The 15,296-nt window shown below is 46.4% G+C and overlaps 1 protein-coding gene across 4 annotated transcripts in view; it reads right to left on the bottom strand.

The window, feature by feature from the left end:
* The window catches only part of AGO1 (argonaute RISC component 1), a 36,429-nt gene extending 22,291 nt beyond the window's left edge, over positions 1 to 14,138 (bottom strand). For 2 of the 4 annotated variants that reach the window (NM_001205899.3, NM_001317187.2), the window contains exons 1-8: positions 13,904 to 14,106; positions 8,751 to 8,934; positions 6,295 to 6,415; positions 5,670 to 5,851; positions 5,134 to 5,270; positions 4,775 to 4,909; positions 4,465 to 4,552; positions 3,656 to 3,803 (exon numbers count right to left, since the gene is read on the bottom strand). In NM_001205899.3, the coding sequence (NP_001192828.1) occupies positions 3,656 to 3,803; positions 4,465 to 4,552; positions 4,775 to 4,909; positions 5,134 to 5,270; positions 5,670 to 5,851; positions 6,295 to 6,415; positions 8,751 to 8,934; positions 13,904 to 13,928 (1,020 nt within the window). In that variant the 5' untranslated portion in view covers positions 13,929 to 14,106. Of the gene's footprint in view, positions 1 to 3,655; positions 3,804 to 4,464; positions 4,553 to 4,774; positions 4,910 to 5,133; positions 5,271 to 5,669; positions 5,852 to 6,294; positions 6,416 to 8,750; positions 8,935 to 11,017; positions 11,039 to 13,903 lie in introns of those variants that run through there. The other 2 variants (XM_010803634.4, XM_059884563.1) reach the window with 2 other exon arrangements.
* Positions 14,139 to 15,296: the final 1,158 nt, after the last annotated feature.

A 15,296-nucleotide genomic window follows, 5' to 3' on the forward strand; every position in this document is an offset into this window, starting at 1 on the left:
AATAAAATAAAGCACTTAAAGAATCAAGTACAGTTCTGAACACAGTAAATACTCAGTGGTGGTGGTTTAGTCACTAAGTCGTGTACAACTCTTGCAACCCCATGGACTGTTGCCTGCCAGGTTCCATGGGATTCTCCAGGCAAGAATACTGGAGTGGGTTGCCATCCCCAAACACTTAGTAAGTTGTATCATAAATTATTATTTACCAAAGGACCCAACCTAGAACTTTTTTGAATACTAAGAACACTCAATATACACAAACTGGATTCTTAGTAGGCAGCTGTCCAATGGTAGCAGGCAGCAGGTTGTTCCATCCTGCAACACACCAGGAGAAGCAGACCTGGTTAGTTCTTAAGCCCCAGTATACAGCTGATCGCTGAGCCCTCGGACTATAGAAATCACTGTTTCTGTTGACTGACGGTGTCCTCTGCTGGTATGAGGAACATCTTACCACATGGTTCCTCTGCACTGGGCCTAAGAGAACACAGTGGAGACCAGAAAAGACTTTCTAGTGATATGTAAAATTTCCACTCTATTGCTTCCTGAATGTACACGATATTCAGGAAGCTGTGAACAGGATGCCTTTTGGCAGAGGAGAGAGAAACAACAGGTTTGGAAGACTTGAGTGTGAAGTCCAGCTTTGCCAATTCTAGATGACGTTACCTTGGGCAGGACTCTTAACCACTCGAAGGCTCTGCTTCTTTAATTTTAGTCACAGGAAAAAACACTAGCTGTCTCTTAAAGCTGTTGTGAGGACTGAGATGAAATGAAATGTAAAACTTGCTCCCATAGGGCCAACACTCTAAGTACTGATTCTCTGCCTAATTTCCAGAGTTCATGGTGAACAATGGTAGGGAAAACCAGGACAAGGTCACCTACCCTTAAACTCTGTATTTCAAAGAATACACATTAGTCAATTACTTAATGAAAACCCAGAACTGTTAAAATTTGTGAGGTTGCTCTCTTGAAGGCAATTTAAAGGTGGAGATAATTTCAATTACAGAATCAACACTAGGAAAAAAAAAGCAGAGATGTGGAGAAACTGGATCCCTTGTGCATTGCTGGTGGGAATGTAAAACAGTACACCTGTGTGGAAAACAGTATGGTGAGTCCTCAAAAAATTAAACACAGAATTACCATATGATCCAGTTATTCCACTTCTGGGTATGTACTCAAAAGAAACGAAAGCAGGGACTAGAACAAATATTTGTACATCTATCTTCACAGCAGCATTATTCATAATAGCTAGAAGGTGAAAGCAACCCAAGTATCCATCAATAAATGAATAAACAAAATGTGTTATATACATACATGGAAATATTATTCAACCTTAAAAGGGGAGTTCTGACATACGCTACAACATAGATGAACCTTTAAGGCATTACGCTAAGTGAAACTGGCGAGTTTAAAAAGGCCATGTATTATATAATTTCATTTATTTGAAGTGTCTAGGATAGACAAATCCATAAAGACAGAAGCAGATCAGAGATTAGTAGGGGCTAGTGCGGAGGATAAAAGGAATGGTAAGTGACTATTAATGGGTGTGGTCTTTCTTTGAGGGATGATGAAAATGCTTTAGAATCACACAATGGTAATGATTATGCAACTCTGTAAATACACTAAAAACCACTGAAGTGTACATTTTAAGAGGGCAAACTTTATGGGATGAGAATTATGTCTCAATAAAGCTATTCTGAAAAAAATATATCACCTACAATAGCCTATATGATTTGACCCTGTACCTCTCTCCAAAATCATCTCCTACTTTTCTCCTCATAAACTACATGCCAGTCACTACGTCCTTCTAACTCTCTCAAGAATATCCAAGCTCTTTGCTGCTTACGTACTTGCTATTAAACTCATGCCTAAAAGGTTCTTCCTTCAGGTTGTTAAAAGATTGGTTCTATCTCATAATTTGGGACTCAGCTCAAATTATCTCCTAAAAGAAGCCTTCCCTGACCACAGAAACTAAAGTGAATCTCCAACCCCCTCCAGTTTATGACTGTCCCCAGTATTCTTACCTGGAGAATCCCATGGACGGAGGAGCCTGGTAGGCTACAGCCCACTGAGCTACAGCTCAGTCGGACATGACTGAGTGACTTCACCTCACCTCACCTCACCTCACCTCACCTCACCTCAACCTTATGACACTTACCACCATCTGAAACTACCTTAATTTGTCTATTTTCCCCTTTTAGATTTTAAGCTCCATGACAGCAAGGACCCTGCCTCTCTTGTTGCCTTCCTGGCACCTAGGAGTATATGACTTTAGCAGGAGCTCAATAAATATTTGTTAATAAACAAGCAACAGTAAAAATCAAAATATGTCATTATATAAGTTATTCACCATGGAAACTATTGTTTAAACAGAAATCATGTCAATTTGCTAACAGATCTCAGCTGCAATAGCTATTACCTAAAGCCTATCCACTTAGCTGGAACTGTCCCTAAAGACTTCTGCTTACATCTCAGAGAACATGCTGTCCTCATCTCATTTTCTATGCATCAGCAGCTATTAACTATGTCAGAGTTCTTGGGTTTGGGGATCTCTTCTTTCTCCCTTCAGCCTAACTTCCTCTGGTTAGTTCTGAAATCCCAAAAGCTCACAGAAGGTTTAGGTCCCAGATATCTGACCCCCAGATATCTGACCCCCACTGCTAGAAGAGAATAAGACAGTAATCTAGGCTAGTGCTTCGTCAACATAAACATTCATATTTGACACCAATCTTTGGATTCTGTAAAAAGAGATACTGATAAAGCAAGCCTAGGCGGAACCTGAGATTCTGCATTTCATACAAGCTCTCAGGTAATAACTATGCTCTTGGTCTGCTGATCACACTTTGAGCAGCACTGGACTAGACAGTGAAGCAGTCAGAGGTAGGTTCTCAGTACACATTCTGGCTGCCAACAGGGAAGGCCTAAACATTATGGCTAGTGTATAACAACCAAATACAGACTAGTGGTTCTTCATTTGCATTCTATGACTTAAAGAGCATTACTATTCTTTCTTTAATTGTAGAATTTCAAAGATTGGCTGAAGCATAAAAATATGACAAATCTTGGTTAAAACTTTTTCAAAAGGAATGCATTGATGACTGGGGAAATAGGATTTCCATTACAGGTAACATTCACCTCCAATATCTGTAAAATAAAGTACATTTGTACATTTAGGTTATTTAGGATTCCCAGCTCCAGATAGGGAAAGAGAAATTAAGAGGACATGAGTGTATCTCAGAGTGTTCATTATCTTTATTGTAGTGATGTCAAAACGCATCAAATGGTACACGTAAAATGTGCAGTTTATTGTATGTCAACTATAAATAAAGCCATACAGAAATGAATAAGTAAATAAATAAATAAAGGACATGCGTGCAGGTATCTGAAATCTCTGTCCTGAATGAACTGATTACTTATTAAACAGTAAATACATACAGCTTTGCCTCTGCCTGGAAGTCCTGAAAAACCATGAGAGCAGGACGGAAGTAAAGAATTCAGCAGTTAAGAATGATGACTGCGTTTCACAGAACGACCTCTCAGAATATCACTTTTCCAAGCCTTAAAATGATGAGACTATAAATGGAAGAACAGACCTCTGACGATCTGTGTGCAGGTACAATGCTTGTTCCCCAGCCCGGCCATTACTCGGCAGCCTCACCTCTAGGGGCAGGTAGGTATGCTTTTGTTCCTGGCCAACTTGCAGGCAAGGCAGGTGGGGATACTTGAGCTGCAGGTTATATTTCTGCTTGAAATACTGGGCCACTGTGCACTCCACAGTCTGTCCACTCTCCAGCTGCAGAGGAAACCTGTTTGGGGGAAGGGAAAGAGGTGTCATAGTCCAGCATTCAATAACACCTTTCTAGACCTATAACCATGCATGGAGCCAGACTTGACTTCATTCCTTTCCAGCCTCTGTGAACACTCCTGCCACTCATAGGAAAGCAGAGGCAACACAGGGCTCCAAGAGTGAAGCCAAAGATTTGAAAAACAAGTTATACAATGGTCAGATCGTATCTGATTCATCTGTATTTCTAATGTTGAGCGTGAAGTCTGACAAACAGTAGTCACTCATGGTCCAGCACAGTATGAAGTGAAGATTTTAGATGAAATCAGTGACAACTTTCCCCAAGGTCTAACCCAGGATCTCAGCTTTCTTTTTCAGGAGTAAGTTCAGAGAGATTCTAACATTTATAGAACTGAGAAAGAAGCCAGGGAGACACCTGCTCTACAGTAAAAGTCCAAGAAGGAAAGGTAGAGACCAAGAAGGTAAAAATGGTAGGGAGAGTCTCTATCAATGGATCTGGGAATGTTAGGGGAGGGATGCCAAATTCCTACAGTTTATCTTCAAACACAGAGCTCATCCTCAGGGCCAGGTTGGGGGATGGAGAGTGTGAACGGAGTATGTTGAAATATCTTCCTGGTGGCCCTCTTCCACCAGTGGTATGGCTTAGCAGCCCATCAACTTACGTCTGATGGCTGGCAGGGCGGCGGGTAACATTACACACGCGGTATTTCCTCTTCATCTGTCCACAGTGGGTCACTTCCACCTTCAGGCCTGGGATATACACACTGCTTGTCAGAGTTGGAAAAGGTTGCTCATGTGCCCAGGCTTGGCCTCTCGCCTGAATATATCCCAAGGGGATTTCCTTTTAGAACTAAAGAGAAAGTGGCACTGATTCCCCTCCCCACCTGGTTGGGTCCTCACCCTTGGTCTCCTTGGTGAAGCGCACACGAGAAAGTAGCACTGATTCCCCTCCCCACCTGGCTGGGTCCTCACCCTTGATCTCCTTGGTGAAGCGCACACGCTGAGAGTCCGTGAGGGCTTTGGGCTGCTCATCTATGTTCCTGATGTCGAGCACCTCACACATGAACTCAATCACTGGCTGTGCCTTGTAGAAGGCAGTGGCTGAGACTGTGGGGACAGGGTAGGTACAGCTCAACTCAGATTCTGTCTTCCAGAATAAAGGGAGGCACTGCTCTTTACACCCTCTTCCTCATAGGGTATAGGGATGGGGGAGGGCTCCCAGGGCTGCAGGGATTAGACTAGGAGTGTGGTTACAGAGCTGGGAGGGATGAGGCTGGGAGTGTGGTCACTGGACTCAGGGTGCCCCTGGCTCCATAGCTCTCCCCACTCACCATCAATGTTGAGCATCATCTTCCACATGGCAGGGCGCACAGACTGGTGAAAGCCGAACCAGACCTCGCGCCCACCCCCCAGCGGGTGGTAGTAGCCCTCAGGCGGTGAGAAGAAGGAGCGGCCCACAGGGGTGTACCTGGCAGGGACAGGCAGAGAACTGGTCCCTCGGGCACAGGCCCCCACCCTGTGAGGCATCCTGGGCACGGAGGAGCCCTGGCCTGGAAGGCAGGACACCAGGGCTTTAATTCCAGCTCTCATCTTTTACTAGCTGTGTGACTGACCTTGTACAAGACTCTACCCTTTTTCTGCCCTGCAGAGACAGATGGGGTGAGGTCCAAAAATAACTAAAAGGGACAGGACCAAAGCTTTGTACCACCTAATTGTATATGCACACTTGCCTGGCATACAGTAGGGTTTCAAAGAATTTTTTATTTGAAAGGCATACTGCGGGACCTTAAAATATATGCTCACTTCCCTCCTCCTCCCATACACTTCTGCCACCACTAGTAGCCCAGATATTAACTACACCAAGTACCTCATGGATGCCAGGTGCCTCATGGCTACATCCAGGGCTTGTACAGACTCCAGGGGAACAGGGATCTGGCCACTGACCAAGGCTTCATGCAGCATGCGCCAGCTCACAATGGCCAGCCACTTGATGGAGACCTTGAAGATTCGATCCTTCCCTTCCCCAGGGATTGTCACCTCAAAGTCAACCTTCAGGAAAGAGGAAGGAGTGAGAGATTTCCAATGCTTTCCCACAGTTCAATGTTCTTGCCCTGCCCCTACTGTCCCTAACCCCTAAGATTTGCCAAGAATCTGCTTCTTAGGCTGATAAGGACTCACAGTGAAGACTTCTGAGTAAATCCAGCCCCTAAGTCTCCAGCCATCTTGGCTCAGTGTATCTCTCTGCCCCTCTCAAACACACTTAGTAGGAAGTCCTTCAGGTCTATTTTAAGTCTAATCTCAGTCTGTTTGGGACACAGACAGACATACAGTAGGCTAAATAAACATAAGCACCTACCCATTCCTCAACCTAAAACACACTTTCTCAGCACAAACAATGAAAGGGATGTGCGAACATCAGACTCCAAACAGGCTTACTTGAGCTCTGTCCCTCCCCAGACCCTTGACAGGTCCAGCATGACTCTCAACCGTACCCGTTCATTGCCAATGGGCAGTGCTGTGACAGTGTAAATGTTCTTCTTTCCATCATACACGGGCTTGCGGTCACCAAATATCTGAGGCTTGAAATGCTGGACCATGTATTCCACCACTTCCCTGTGGAGAATGGGAAAGGCCAGAGGAAGCTGAAAGACTACTATTTCAAACTCCTAGAACTAATTTAAAGTCCAGGCCATGTTCCATCTACCTACCAGCTACTAATTCTGTCCTACCAGCTACTAATCTCTATAACAGTGCTTCTCAAGCTTCATATGAATGACCTGGAGATATAAAATGCAGATTCTGATTCAGCAGATTTAGAGCTAAGTCTGATGTTCTACATCTCTAACGTGCTGTCAGGTGGTATTTTTGGTCCTTGGATCACCAAGGCTCCAAAGGACCCAAAAGGGTGATTGTGAGTGCCTTCTGAACAAAAGAGGAAGCCGAGGGGACAAGAGCTTAATCTCAGGGTCCATCCAGAATCAGGAACAAAAATCCAGGCTGATAAATGGATAATCAAAAAAGGTAGAGGAAGAAGCCTGAGTTGGAATAGGAATAAAGTGTGGAAGAAGAACTTCATCTCTTCCATCTCTCTCTGAAGCCTTTAGTTCTACCATCCTGTTTTCTCTCCATTATTCTCTCTTTCTTGATTTCACTTCCTGTCCTCTGTATTTAGATTCCAGAATATCCATCTATCCTTCAAAATCCCAACCCATCTGACCTCTTCACTTTCAAAATCAAACATCTTGAATACTGCCAGATAAAAAGACTGAGAATATTATTGGAAGCCAACTGTAAACACATGCTTTCAATGTCAATTAGGCCTCGGTGCTGCCCAGCAATCTTTTTCTTAACTCTGATCACTTCCATCCTCGTAGGTTGTGGCAAACCTTCTCCACTACCCCCGGAACAATAGCACCCATTCCTACCTCAGATCAAAAAGCATCTTTTATAATTTTGAAAAGAACACAGTGTAGAAGGCAAGGCCACCCTCAAGTTTCCAGACATATAAACAAACACATTTATATACACAAGCCTTTCCTTTTTCTTTCCTCTCACACTTGAAATATCCCTTCTATGTATAAATTTTTAAGTATCTGAAAATATGTTCAACATCACTCATTAGAGAAATACAATTTAAAATCAGACCAAGATATAATTCTCTACTTACCAGAATGCCAATGATTAAAAAATCCAATATATCGAATTGGTGCAGATATGGGGGGATACCTTACTAATGGGGATATAAATTGGTATAACTTACCTTAAAAACAAAACAAAACAAAAACTGGCACTACCTCAAAAATGGTGAATGTACTATGCCAGCAATTCTAGTCCTAGGACTTTATCCTACAGATACACTCATATTTGAGAGCAAAAATGTATCTCTATTAATAGTCTACAGAGTTTCATTTTTGTAGCAAAAGTTTAGACTTGACCTAGATGCTCCTGAAGAGATTATTATTAAATATCTTATAATAAAGAATGAGGCACCTGTAGGTACTGATATGTATCACTTTCCAAAGTACGTTGCTCAGTGGAAAAAGCAAGGTGCAGGGCAAGATGTATAAGATTCTGTATTCCGCGTGTTTTAAAATGTTTGTATACAGATATGCTTGTATATGTATAGAAAAATATCTGGAAGTGTACTGAAGGGTAATAACAAATGCATCTGGGGAAAGGGACTAGGGGACTGGAGGTCAGGGTAATAGGAGACATTTTTCACTGTTACTCTTTCTGTAATATTAAAAACTTTTTTTATACTGTGCATGAATAGTTTTCAAATAATAACAAAATAAATTAATTTTAAGAAGAACTATTACTTCTTCTAAGGCTAATTCCTCAAATTGTGTATCCTGTATGTCCTCCTGCCTTAGCCAGAACATCCCACTCATTCCTTTTCTCTCTGTCCTGTACCTTTAACCTCTCCTACACTAGCTCCTTCTTGGTTTATAAACATATCCATGTCTCATTCTTAAAAATTTTTCATTTATTAATTTCAACAAATAATGAAATGCAGCAGGCTTGAGCCCTATAATCTTCTCAAGCCAACACATTCCTTCTCTCCCATGCTTCACTGTCAACTTATCTAGAAAAAAGCTATCTGCTCTCACTATCCCTACCACATCACCTTCCACTTATTTCTTAACTCACTCTTACCAACTGAGCCACCAGGGAAGCCCCTATTCCTTAACTTACTCTTAGATTACTAGCCCAACTCCTCCACTGGAACAGCTGTAGCAAAAGGTTATCAATAGTCTCCAAATAGCCAAATCCAGTGATCTTTTTCAACATTTACCTTAAGTTAGAATCTCTTCCTGGAAAACGTTCTTGAATTTGGTGATACCACCTTCAACGAGTTTTTCTTTTACCTCTCTGGATTCTTTTAAGGCTGTGAGACTCAGGAAAACAAGGACTACCTGACTTAATGGCTTAAATGTGCATCACTTACCGGTTGACTCTGCGAGGACACTTATCTGGCTTGATATCCACTTCGTAGTGATAGACGTCAATCTTAGGGATGTCCACTTCAAAGTAATTGGCCAGGAGCTTGATTGGTTTCCCCACAGTGCCAATGCCAGGCCGGCGAGGTGCCTGGAACACCTGCTGCAGGGGGGGCAGGTAGGCGCCTGCAGCTACAAGACAGAAAGCCTGGTGAGGGTAAAGTCTGGTAATCTCCTTACCACTCAGATCAGAGAAAGCACAAGACTTCCTAGCATGAGAGCAGCAGAGTGTAGGGGAAGCCTCTTTCCTGCCTACCCAACCTGAATGAGGACTTCCACTGGTTAAAACCCAGGCCATTTTTTTTCCTTCCAGTTAGGAAAATTACCCTTGTTATCTATCTTAAATTCATAAAGTGAGTACATAATAACTTCCTATTACAGGTTAAATAAAGGGACTAAATTTGGCTCTTTCTTTCCTCTACTAGATTGAGACATCTGCCTCCACCAGGTACCCAGCAGACCCTATTACCTGTCAGCTAGATGCTCACTTCACTCATCACCATCCTGAACACACAAAAAAGCATCACCTTAAAGCTCCTCCAACTGCAGGCAGGAGGAAGACCTAAAGAAGGCCAAGTGCCAGGGAAAGGGGTTGGGTGGGGCAACAAGCAAGGAAGAAGGCCAATGTGTGGGAAAAGATTAAGGCAACAGAATGGCTGAGGTTGGAAAAGGAGAAAAGGCTAACAGGACAGATTCTGGAGACCAAGGAAAGGAGAGAGGCTGACACAGGGAGCTGCTACAGAGGCTAGAACTGGAGGTCACAGCAGAAAAATTCTTGAATTGGGAAGGAGGAAAGGCTGGAATAGGGGCTGGGGCAAGATAGGTTAGAGCTGACAGCCTAGGCAGGAAGTAAGGCTGCTAGTGGGGAGAGAACGAAGCAAAAGTTCAAAAGAAGAAAAATCTAGGGAATGAAGGTCCGCTAAACATAGGTGACTAAGGCAAGAGCAGGCTAGAGTAGAGGACTTAGGAAGGAGGGGCAGCAATTATCATGCTGGAGAAGATGAGATTACTGGCTCTGGGAAGAATACAAGATTCTCCAGGGCCACATCTCCTTCCACACAGAGGGCCCCAACAGTTGCAGTAGGGGTCAATTTTAAGACACCAGAGGCCCCTGAGAAAGGGCTAGGGCTGGGCCAACTCCCACTACTTTCTCCTCTTTTGCCACCAGCCTGATTGCTGCCCCTAGTTTTATTTTCTAGCTTGAGAGGAAAGGGAAGACAAAAGGAAAACTGCCTAAGAGAACCCTTTGTCCACATCTACTATCGTCCTGGCCAAGAGAGGACCAGCCCAGTTGGGAGGAGAGAGGGATAAAACAGCCGAGAACCTCCCATTATCAGAGAGATCTGCTTTCACAGTTGGCCAGGCTGGGGGGATGGGGCATATCCTCAGCTGGGGGGGTCAGGAAGAGGTCAGACCCCTTCAAGGAGGGGCATGCTTCCCAGAGCTAACTGCTGTGTCTCCTTCTAACCACTGGTCAAGCCTACCCTACAGGGAAACTTAGAGAAATGGAGGCCCAGCCTGGGGAGAAAAGGCCTTCAGAACTCAGCTACCTGGGGAAGTAAAAGCTTAACTACTAGCCCCTGGCCACCAACTGTAGAAAGAGCTGGACAGACATTATATACAAGCCATAGTCAGACATACACATCCAAACACATACTTAGACCTGGACAGTTTACCTTCGTACACATACCCCTCACCAACCTAGACTGTGAGTTCTTCAAAGATACAAAGACTGTATTTATCTGCCTTGGTCACTGCTGAATCTCCAGTGTCTGGCATACAGGAGGTGTTCAACACACAGATAAGAAACCAATTAACAAACAGAACCGTAGACACACCACAAAGACCACACAAGCACAAGCGCACACGCACGCACACACACCTGCAAACTGCTCAGAAACAATTATAAATCCAGCTCAGAACAAACAAGACCCTAGAGGAAGTAGCTGGTAAGAGATACCCTTCCCCTCCCCAAGTTCTTACATTCCATTCACCTCCTTAGCCTCCCAGGCTGAATAATTGTTTGGAGTCTTGGGAGAAAGACATCCCCTAGAGCTAGGGGCTGGGTAGAAATGATGGGGGATGGGACAGACACTCTAGCCTCACAGGCTTCTCTTCCTCAGAAATAGGACTACACACCAGGCTTAGCCTTAGGCACCCTCCATTCCTAGGAGGCTCTGAGAAAACAGGGAGGCCCCCACCCTCCCCTTCATACCCAAACTAGGGAAGGCAGCAGAAGAGAGAACCTCTCTCCCACCCCATCCTCCTGCAAGTCTTACGGCAGTACAAAGTTCCCCCAACCCCACCCTGCCCCCAGCTTTTAGTCTGAGAAAGGGAGACACTTCCCTTCAGACCCAGACAGGGACAGACGGCCACTTTGTGATGCAGATGAGGGCCCCAGCACGGAGGACAAAGCTTGGGCCTTGGGGGAAGGGGGCGGGGCCGTCCTCTGCAGACAAAAGCAAGGAGGGAGGGGCTATGAAAAGGACACTCCCCCTCCCCCATCCCCAACCAGCCCTGGGAAGGAAAAGTAACAGCCGAAAGGCCTGGCTCAGGGACCCCTTCCCTGCAGTTCTGAGGCCCACATAGCTACCAATAAGCTAGACTACCCATTCAAAAGACAAACTCAAGGCTGGGTTAGCTGTCCAGTAAGCGAAGAGGAAGAGGACAAACTCTTCAAAAAGAATTTATCCACACACTAAGTACACACAAATTATTAGATAGCCATACAATGTACTTAACCATTTATGTTCACAATGGAATGTGACTCAATTCAAAAAATAAAGATGTACTTGTGTCAAGGCCTAGACATTAGTTGGTTCCACAGATAAATCAGACACCAACTCCACCCTCTAGGAGCTCCTAGTCCAGTATATGTGCTTGAAACACACCTAAGCACAGACGGCACATCTGGCCTTGAGCCCAGTGAAGCCAGAAACAATACACTGCTTTGTGTACTATGTCCTCCAACCTCCAAGAAAATAGTCCTAGCCTAGGAAGGAGGCACTTATGGGATCCCTCTACTCACAGCTTCCAGAATGAATTTCAATTACACCCTTTGATGAGGTAAAGCCTGCCCCATCAGGCTACAGCCAACTCCAGATACCAGGCTCTAGTTCCTTCCGTAGAAGCTTATTTATTGTAACAACAACCAAAAACAGAACGTTAATTTTTTCATCACTCTCGAGACCACTAGGAATTCATCAGAATAACATCACAAGCAGTCTGGTATGGGTGCCAGCTCCCATTAACCCATCTGGACTTCCGTGTCCTACTACTCTAGCTCCAGGGGTTGTTGCAAGTAGTCTCTAGCCCAGAAAACCAAGAGAGTTCATGGAAGGGAGAGAGCAGCCTAAGAGAAAAGGAAGTATTAATAGTTTTCTGAAGTTGGTTGCCCCCTGCATTCCACCTTAAGGCTTATACAGCCTTTACAAGGTTGTTTCCATCTTGGTGAAAGTAGTCACTAAATACTTAAAAGATCACTGAATGAATGACTTGAATGAGTTGGCAAGAGTTATTTCCTTAAGGGTATAAGATCTGGTATAAAAGACAAAGATGCTTGCTTCAACCAGAAATGAAATTCATGTCCCAAATGAAATAAAATTCATGTCCCAAATGGAAATTCTATTCTCCCCTCCAGATCAAATGGAAGTAGTGAGACAAGATCTAAAAGATTCCCAGGTCCAGACTGCTCCTCCCACCAAAAAGATAAGACACCCAGAACACAGGAGGTGCCACCACCCTCACCCCATCCAGGGACTCTGGCCTTCTTGGGACAGCCCTGCCTCAGTTTCCCCTCTAATCTCCTTTTCTCCTGATTGTGAACAAGGAGAAGTTAAGGCTATCACCTGGGACACACTATGGTGAAGGCTATAAACTTCCCCGTACCCCACACAACTTATATATGACAAAAGGCTAGCCTGACAACGCTGGGTCTAACAACATGGCTCTGACAATTTCTGGGGAGCAGAGAGAGCAAAAAGAAAAGATACCCAGTAGGGGACAGCAACCATAAAAACATTAAGGCATAGAAAGATTAGGCTGTCAACTCAGGAAACATTCAAATAGAGAGGTCATTATCCTTGGATTAAAAGATCCCAACTCTGCTCGCTATTGAACCAGAAACATGCAAACCAGGCAAACAATCCCTTCTACGGAAACCTGGTCCTGGCTTTGGTCCCTCAGCAACCAATACATTCTCTAGGGCCTGTCTTCAAGTAGGACCTGTCCCTAACCTAAAACATTGCTCCCATGTCTTTCCTCATCCTAGTGGCAGAAGAAGAAACTTGTCCATTTCCCTCAACCTATTCTTGGCAAATTGAGACTGAAGGTTTCAGAGCCAAGCCAAAGACCCCCAAGATGGGGAAGGGACCCATTTCCATTTGTGTCCTGCTAGTATAACCTAAGAGAGACTACACCCCATCAGCGCGCTCCTTTTACCAAGTCAACCTGGCGGGATTAGGGGTAGTGGGGTTCGGGCGGCCACGCCCCCACCACATCGGGCAGCCCCTTCCAGCTGCCTCCGCGCATGCTCCGGCGCCTCCACTCCAGCTCCCAGACTTAAGGGGGGGAATCCCAGGGCTGGATCCCCACCCACTGCCCCCTGACCCTCGCCCCCACGTCAGGCCCGGCTGGGGCGGAGCTCACAGCCCAGCTCTGGCGCCTTCTCCCAAAAGACATCAACCCAGCCCAACCCATACCGGCTGAGCCCCCGCCCAGGGCATGCGGCAGCTCTGGGCCCATTTGTGTCGACCCCCCTCTCCTGGACACCTGGAGCCCGCCCCCTGCCACCTGCCGGGCCTCTCCCAAGGCCTCCTGGTACCTCCAGGAGTCCTCCTGTGCGTTCAGGCCCTTCTTCCAAAGCACTTCCCACCTCCACGAGTGCATACAGGCTCCTTTGATAAATGGCCCCCGTCTCAGAGCTTCCCTTCGCAAGGTTTCCCCCGGAACTGCACACAGCCCCCTTCAAACTGGGCCCCCCATCCCAGAAGAGCCCCGTTCCCCACTCAGGAAACCCTTCCTCACTCCGAAATCCTGTTCTTCACGCGAGAGTCCCCTAGTCCTTGGAGCATGCACCGTCCCCGCTCCTGGGGGCCCTTACCTGCTCCCGAGGGTCCCGCTTCCATCCCATATACCCGTGCGGAGATCAGGCGGCCCGGAGACTGTGGAGTCCAGCGTGAGGGGCCTAGGTACCCCGCACGTTTGCTGCCTGGGCTCCCGGGCCGGGCTCGGCTGCCCCCCCAAGCCCGGCCGCTCGCGCCGCCGCCCCCGCAGCCTCCGTTGCCGCCGCCGCCGCGGAGCCTGCAGCAGCTCCCCCTGCGAGCGCCCGGCCAGCTGCCAGTGCGCAGGCGCGACCGCCAGGCCCAGGGGGCGGACGGGAACGAGTCAAACGGGGCGCTCCGACGGCAACAAAGGCCAATGGAGAGGGGCGGGGGCACCGGGGACCGGAGGCAGCGGCCCCTGGCGGTCACCCATTGCCATGCAGCCCGGCGGGAGGGCTCCGGTAAAGGCGCCGCGGAACCGCGCAGTGGCGTAAGTGGGGCGGGGCGGGAGGACAACACACCCCCCACCCCCACCCCGCAGCAGCCTCCGGCCTTGTCTTTTCCCCAAACATGTTCCTCCAAGCCTACACACAACCTCCCCCCATTCGCACAGAGCCACGCGCACATTGCCACCTCATTCCCAGGCCACCCTCACACACTCCGAGAGCCCCAACACCCAGGGGCCCTGCCTCCCACCTCTCCTCCCAATCACCCTCATCCTTCAAGCCTCGGCTGCAAAGCGACTGCCTCCGCGAAGCCTTTCTCCGTCCCTAGTCACTGAACTCACTGACGCCACCCTCTCTTCCAGGCCGAGTACTGGGCGCTGAGACCAGAGATATGAAAGAGACGCTGCCTACCCTGGAAGATGTCACCGTCTCAACTTAAGTGCATCTACTGAGCTCTACCTATGGGCTGGGAAGCACCTGTCTCCACTTTCTCACTTACAGCTCACGCCTGAATTCAGTCAATCCACTTCTGACCTCACCATGTCACTTAAAACACTTTTTGTGTCAAAATTCAAAGAATAATTTTCAATTATTTCGCTGCAGCATCTGACACTGTGCCTCTCCTTCCTTTTTGAGTCTTTTATTTGGCTTCAGCATTTTCTGAGGTCTCCTATTGCCTAAGTCCTTTTCGGTTTTCTTCAAGAGCCCCCCCTCTTGTTTTTGATCCATTAGAAAAGTGTTCACCTTGTTTTCAAACCTAGCTGTCTTCTCATTCTACTCTCCACTTTTTTGCTTAAAGGTCTCATCCATTCTTATGGCTTAACTATCCTTCCAAATCTCTATTTCTAACCATGTCTCAGACTCATTTCCAAGTGTCTGCTGGACAGCTCCACCTGGATCTACCAGCATTTCAAATTTAAAGAGTTCAAAACCAAACTCATCTTTCCTCCCACAAAAGTGCTTGCCCTATACCTCCTGTCTCTACAAAGGGCACCTTCATCCCAGA

This window comes from Bos taurus, chromosome 3 (assembly GCF_002263795.3).
Source record: "Bos taurus isolate L1 Dominette 01449 registration number 42190680 breed Hereford chromosome 3, ARS-UCD2.0, whole genome shotgun sequence".
NCBI classification, from domain to species: Eukaryota; Metazoa; Chordata; class Mammalia; order Artiodactyla; family Bovidae; genus Bos; species Bos taurus.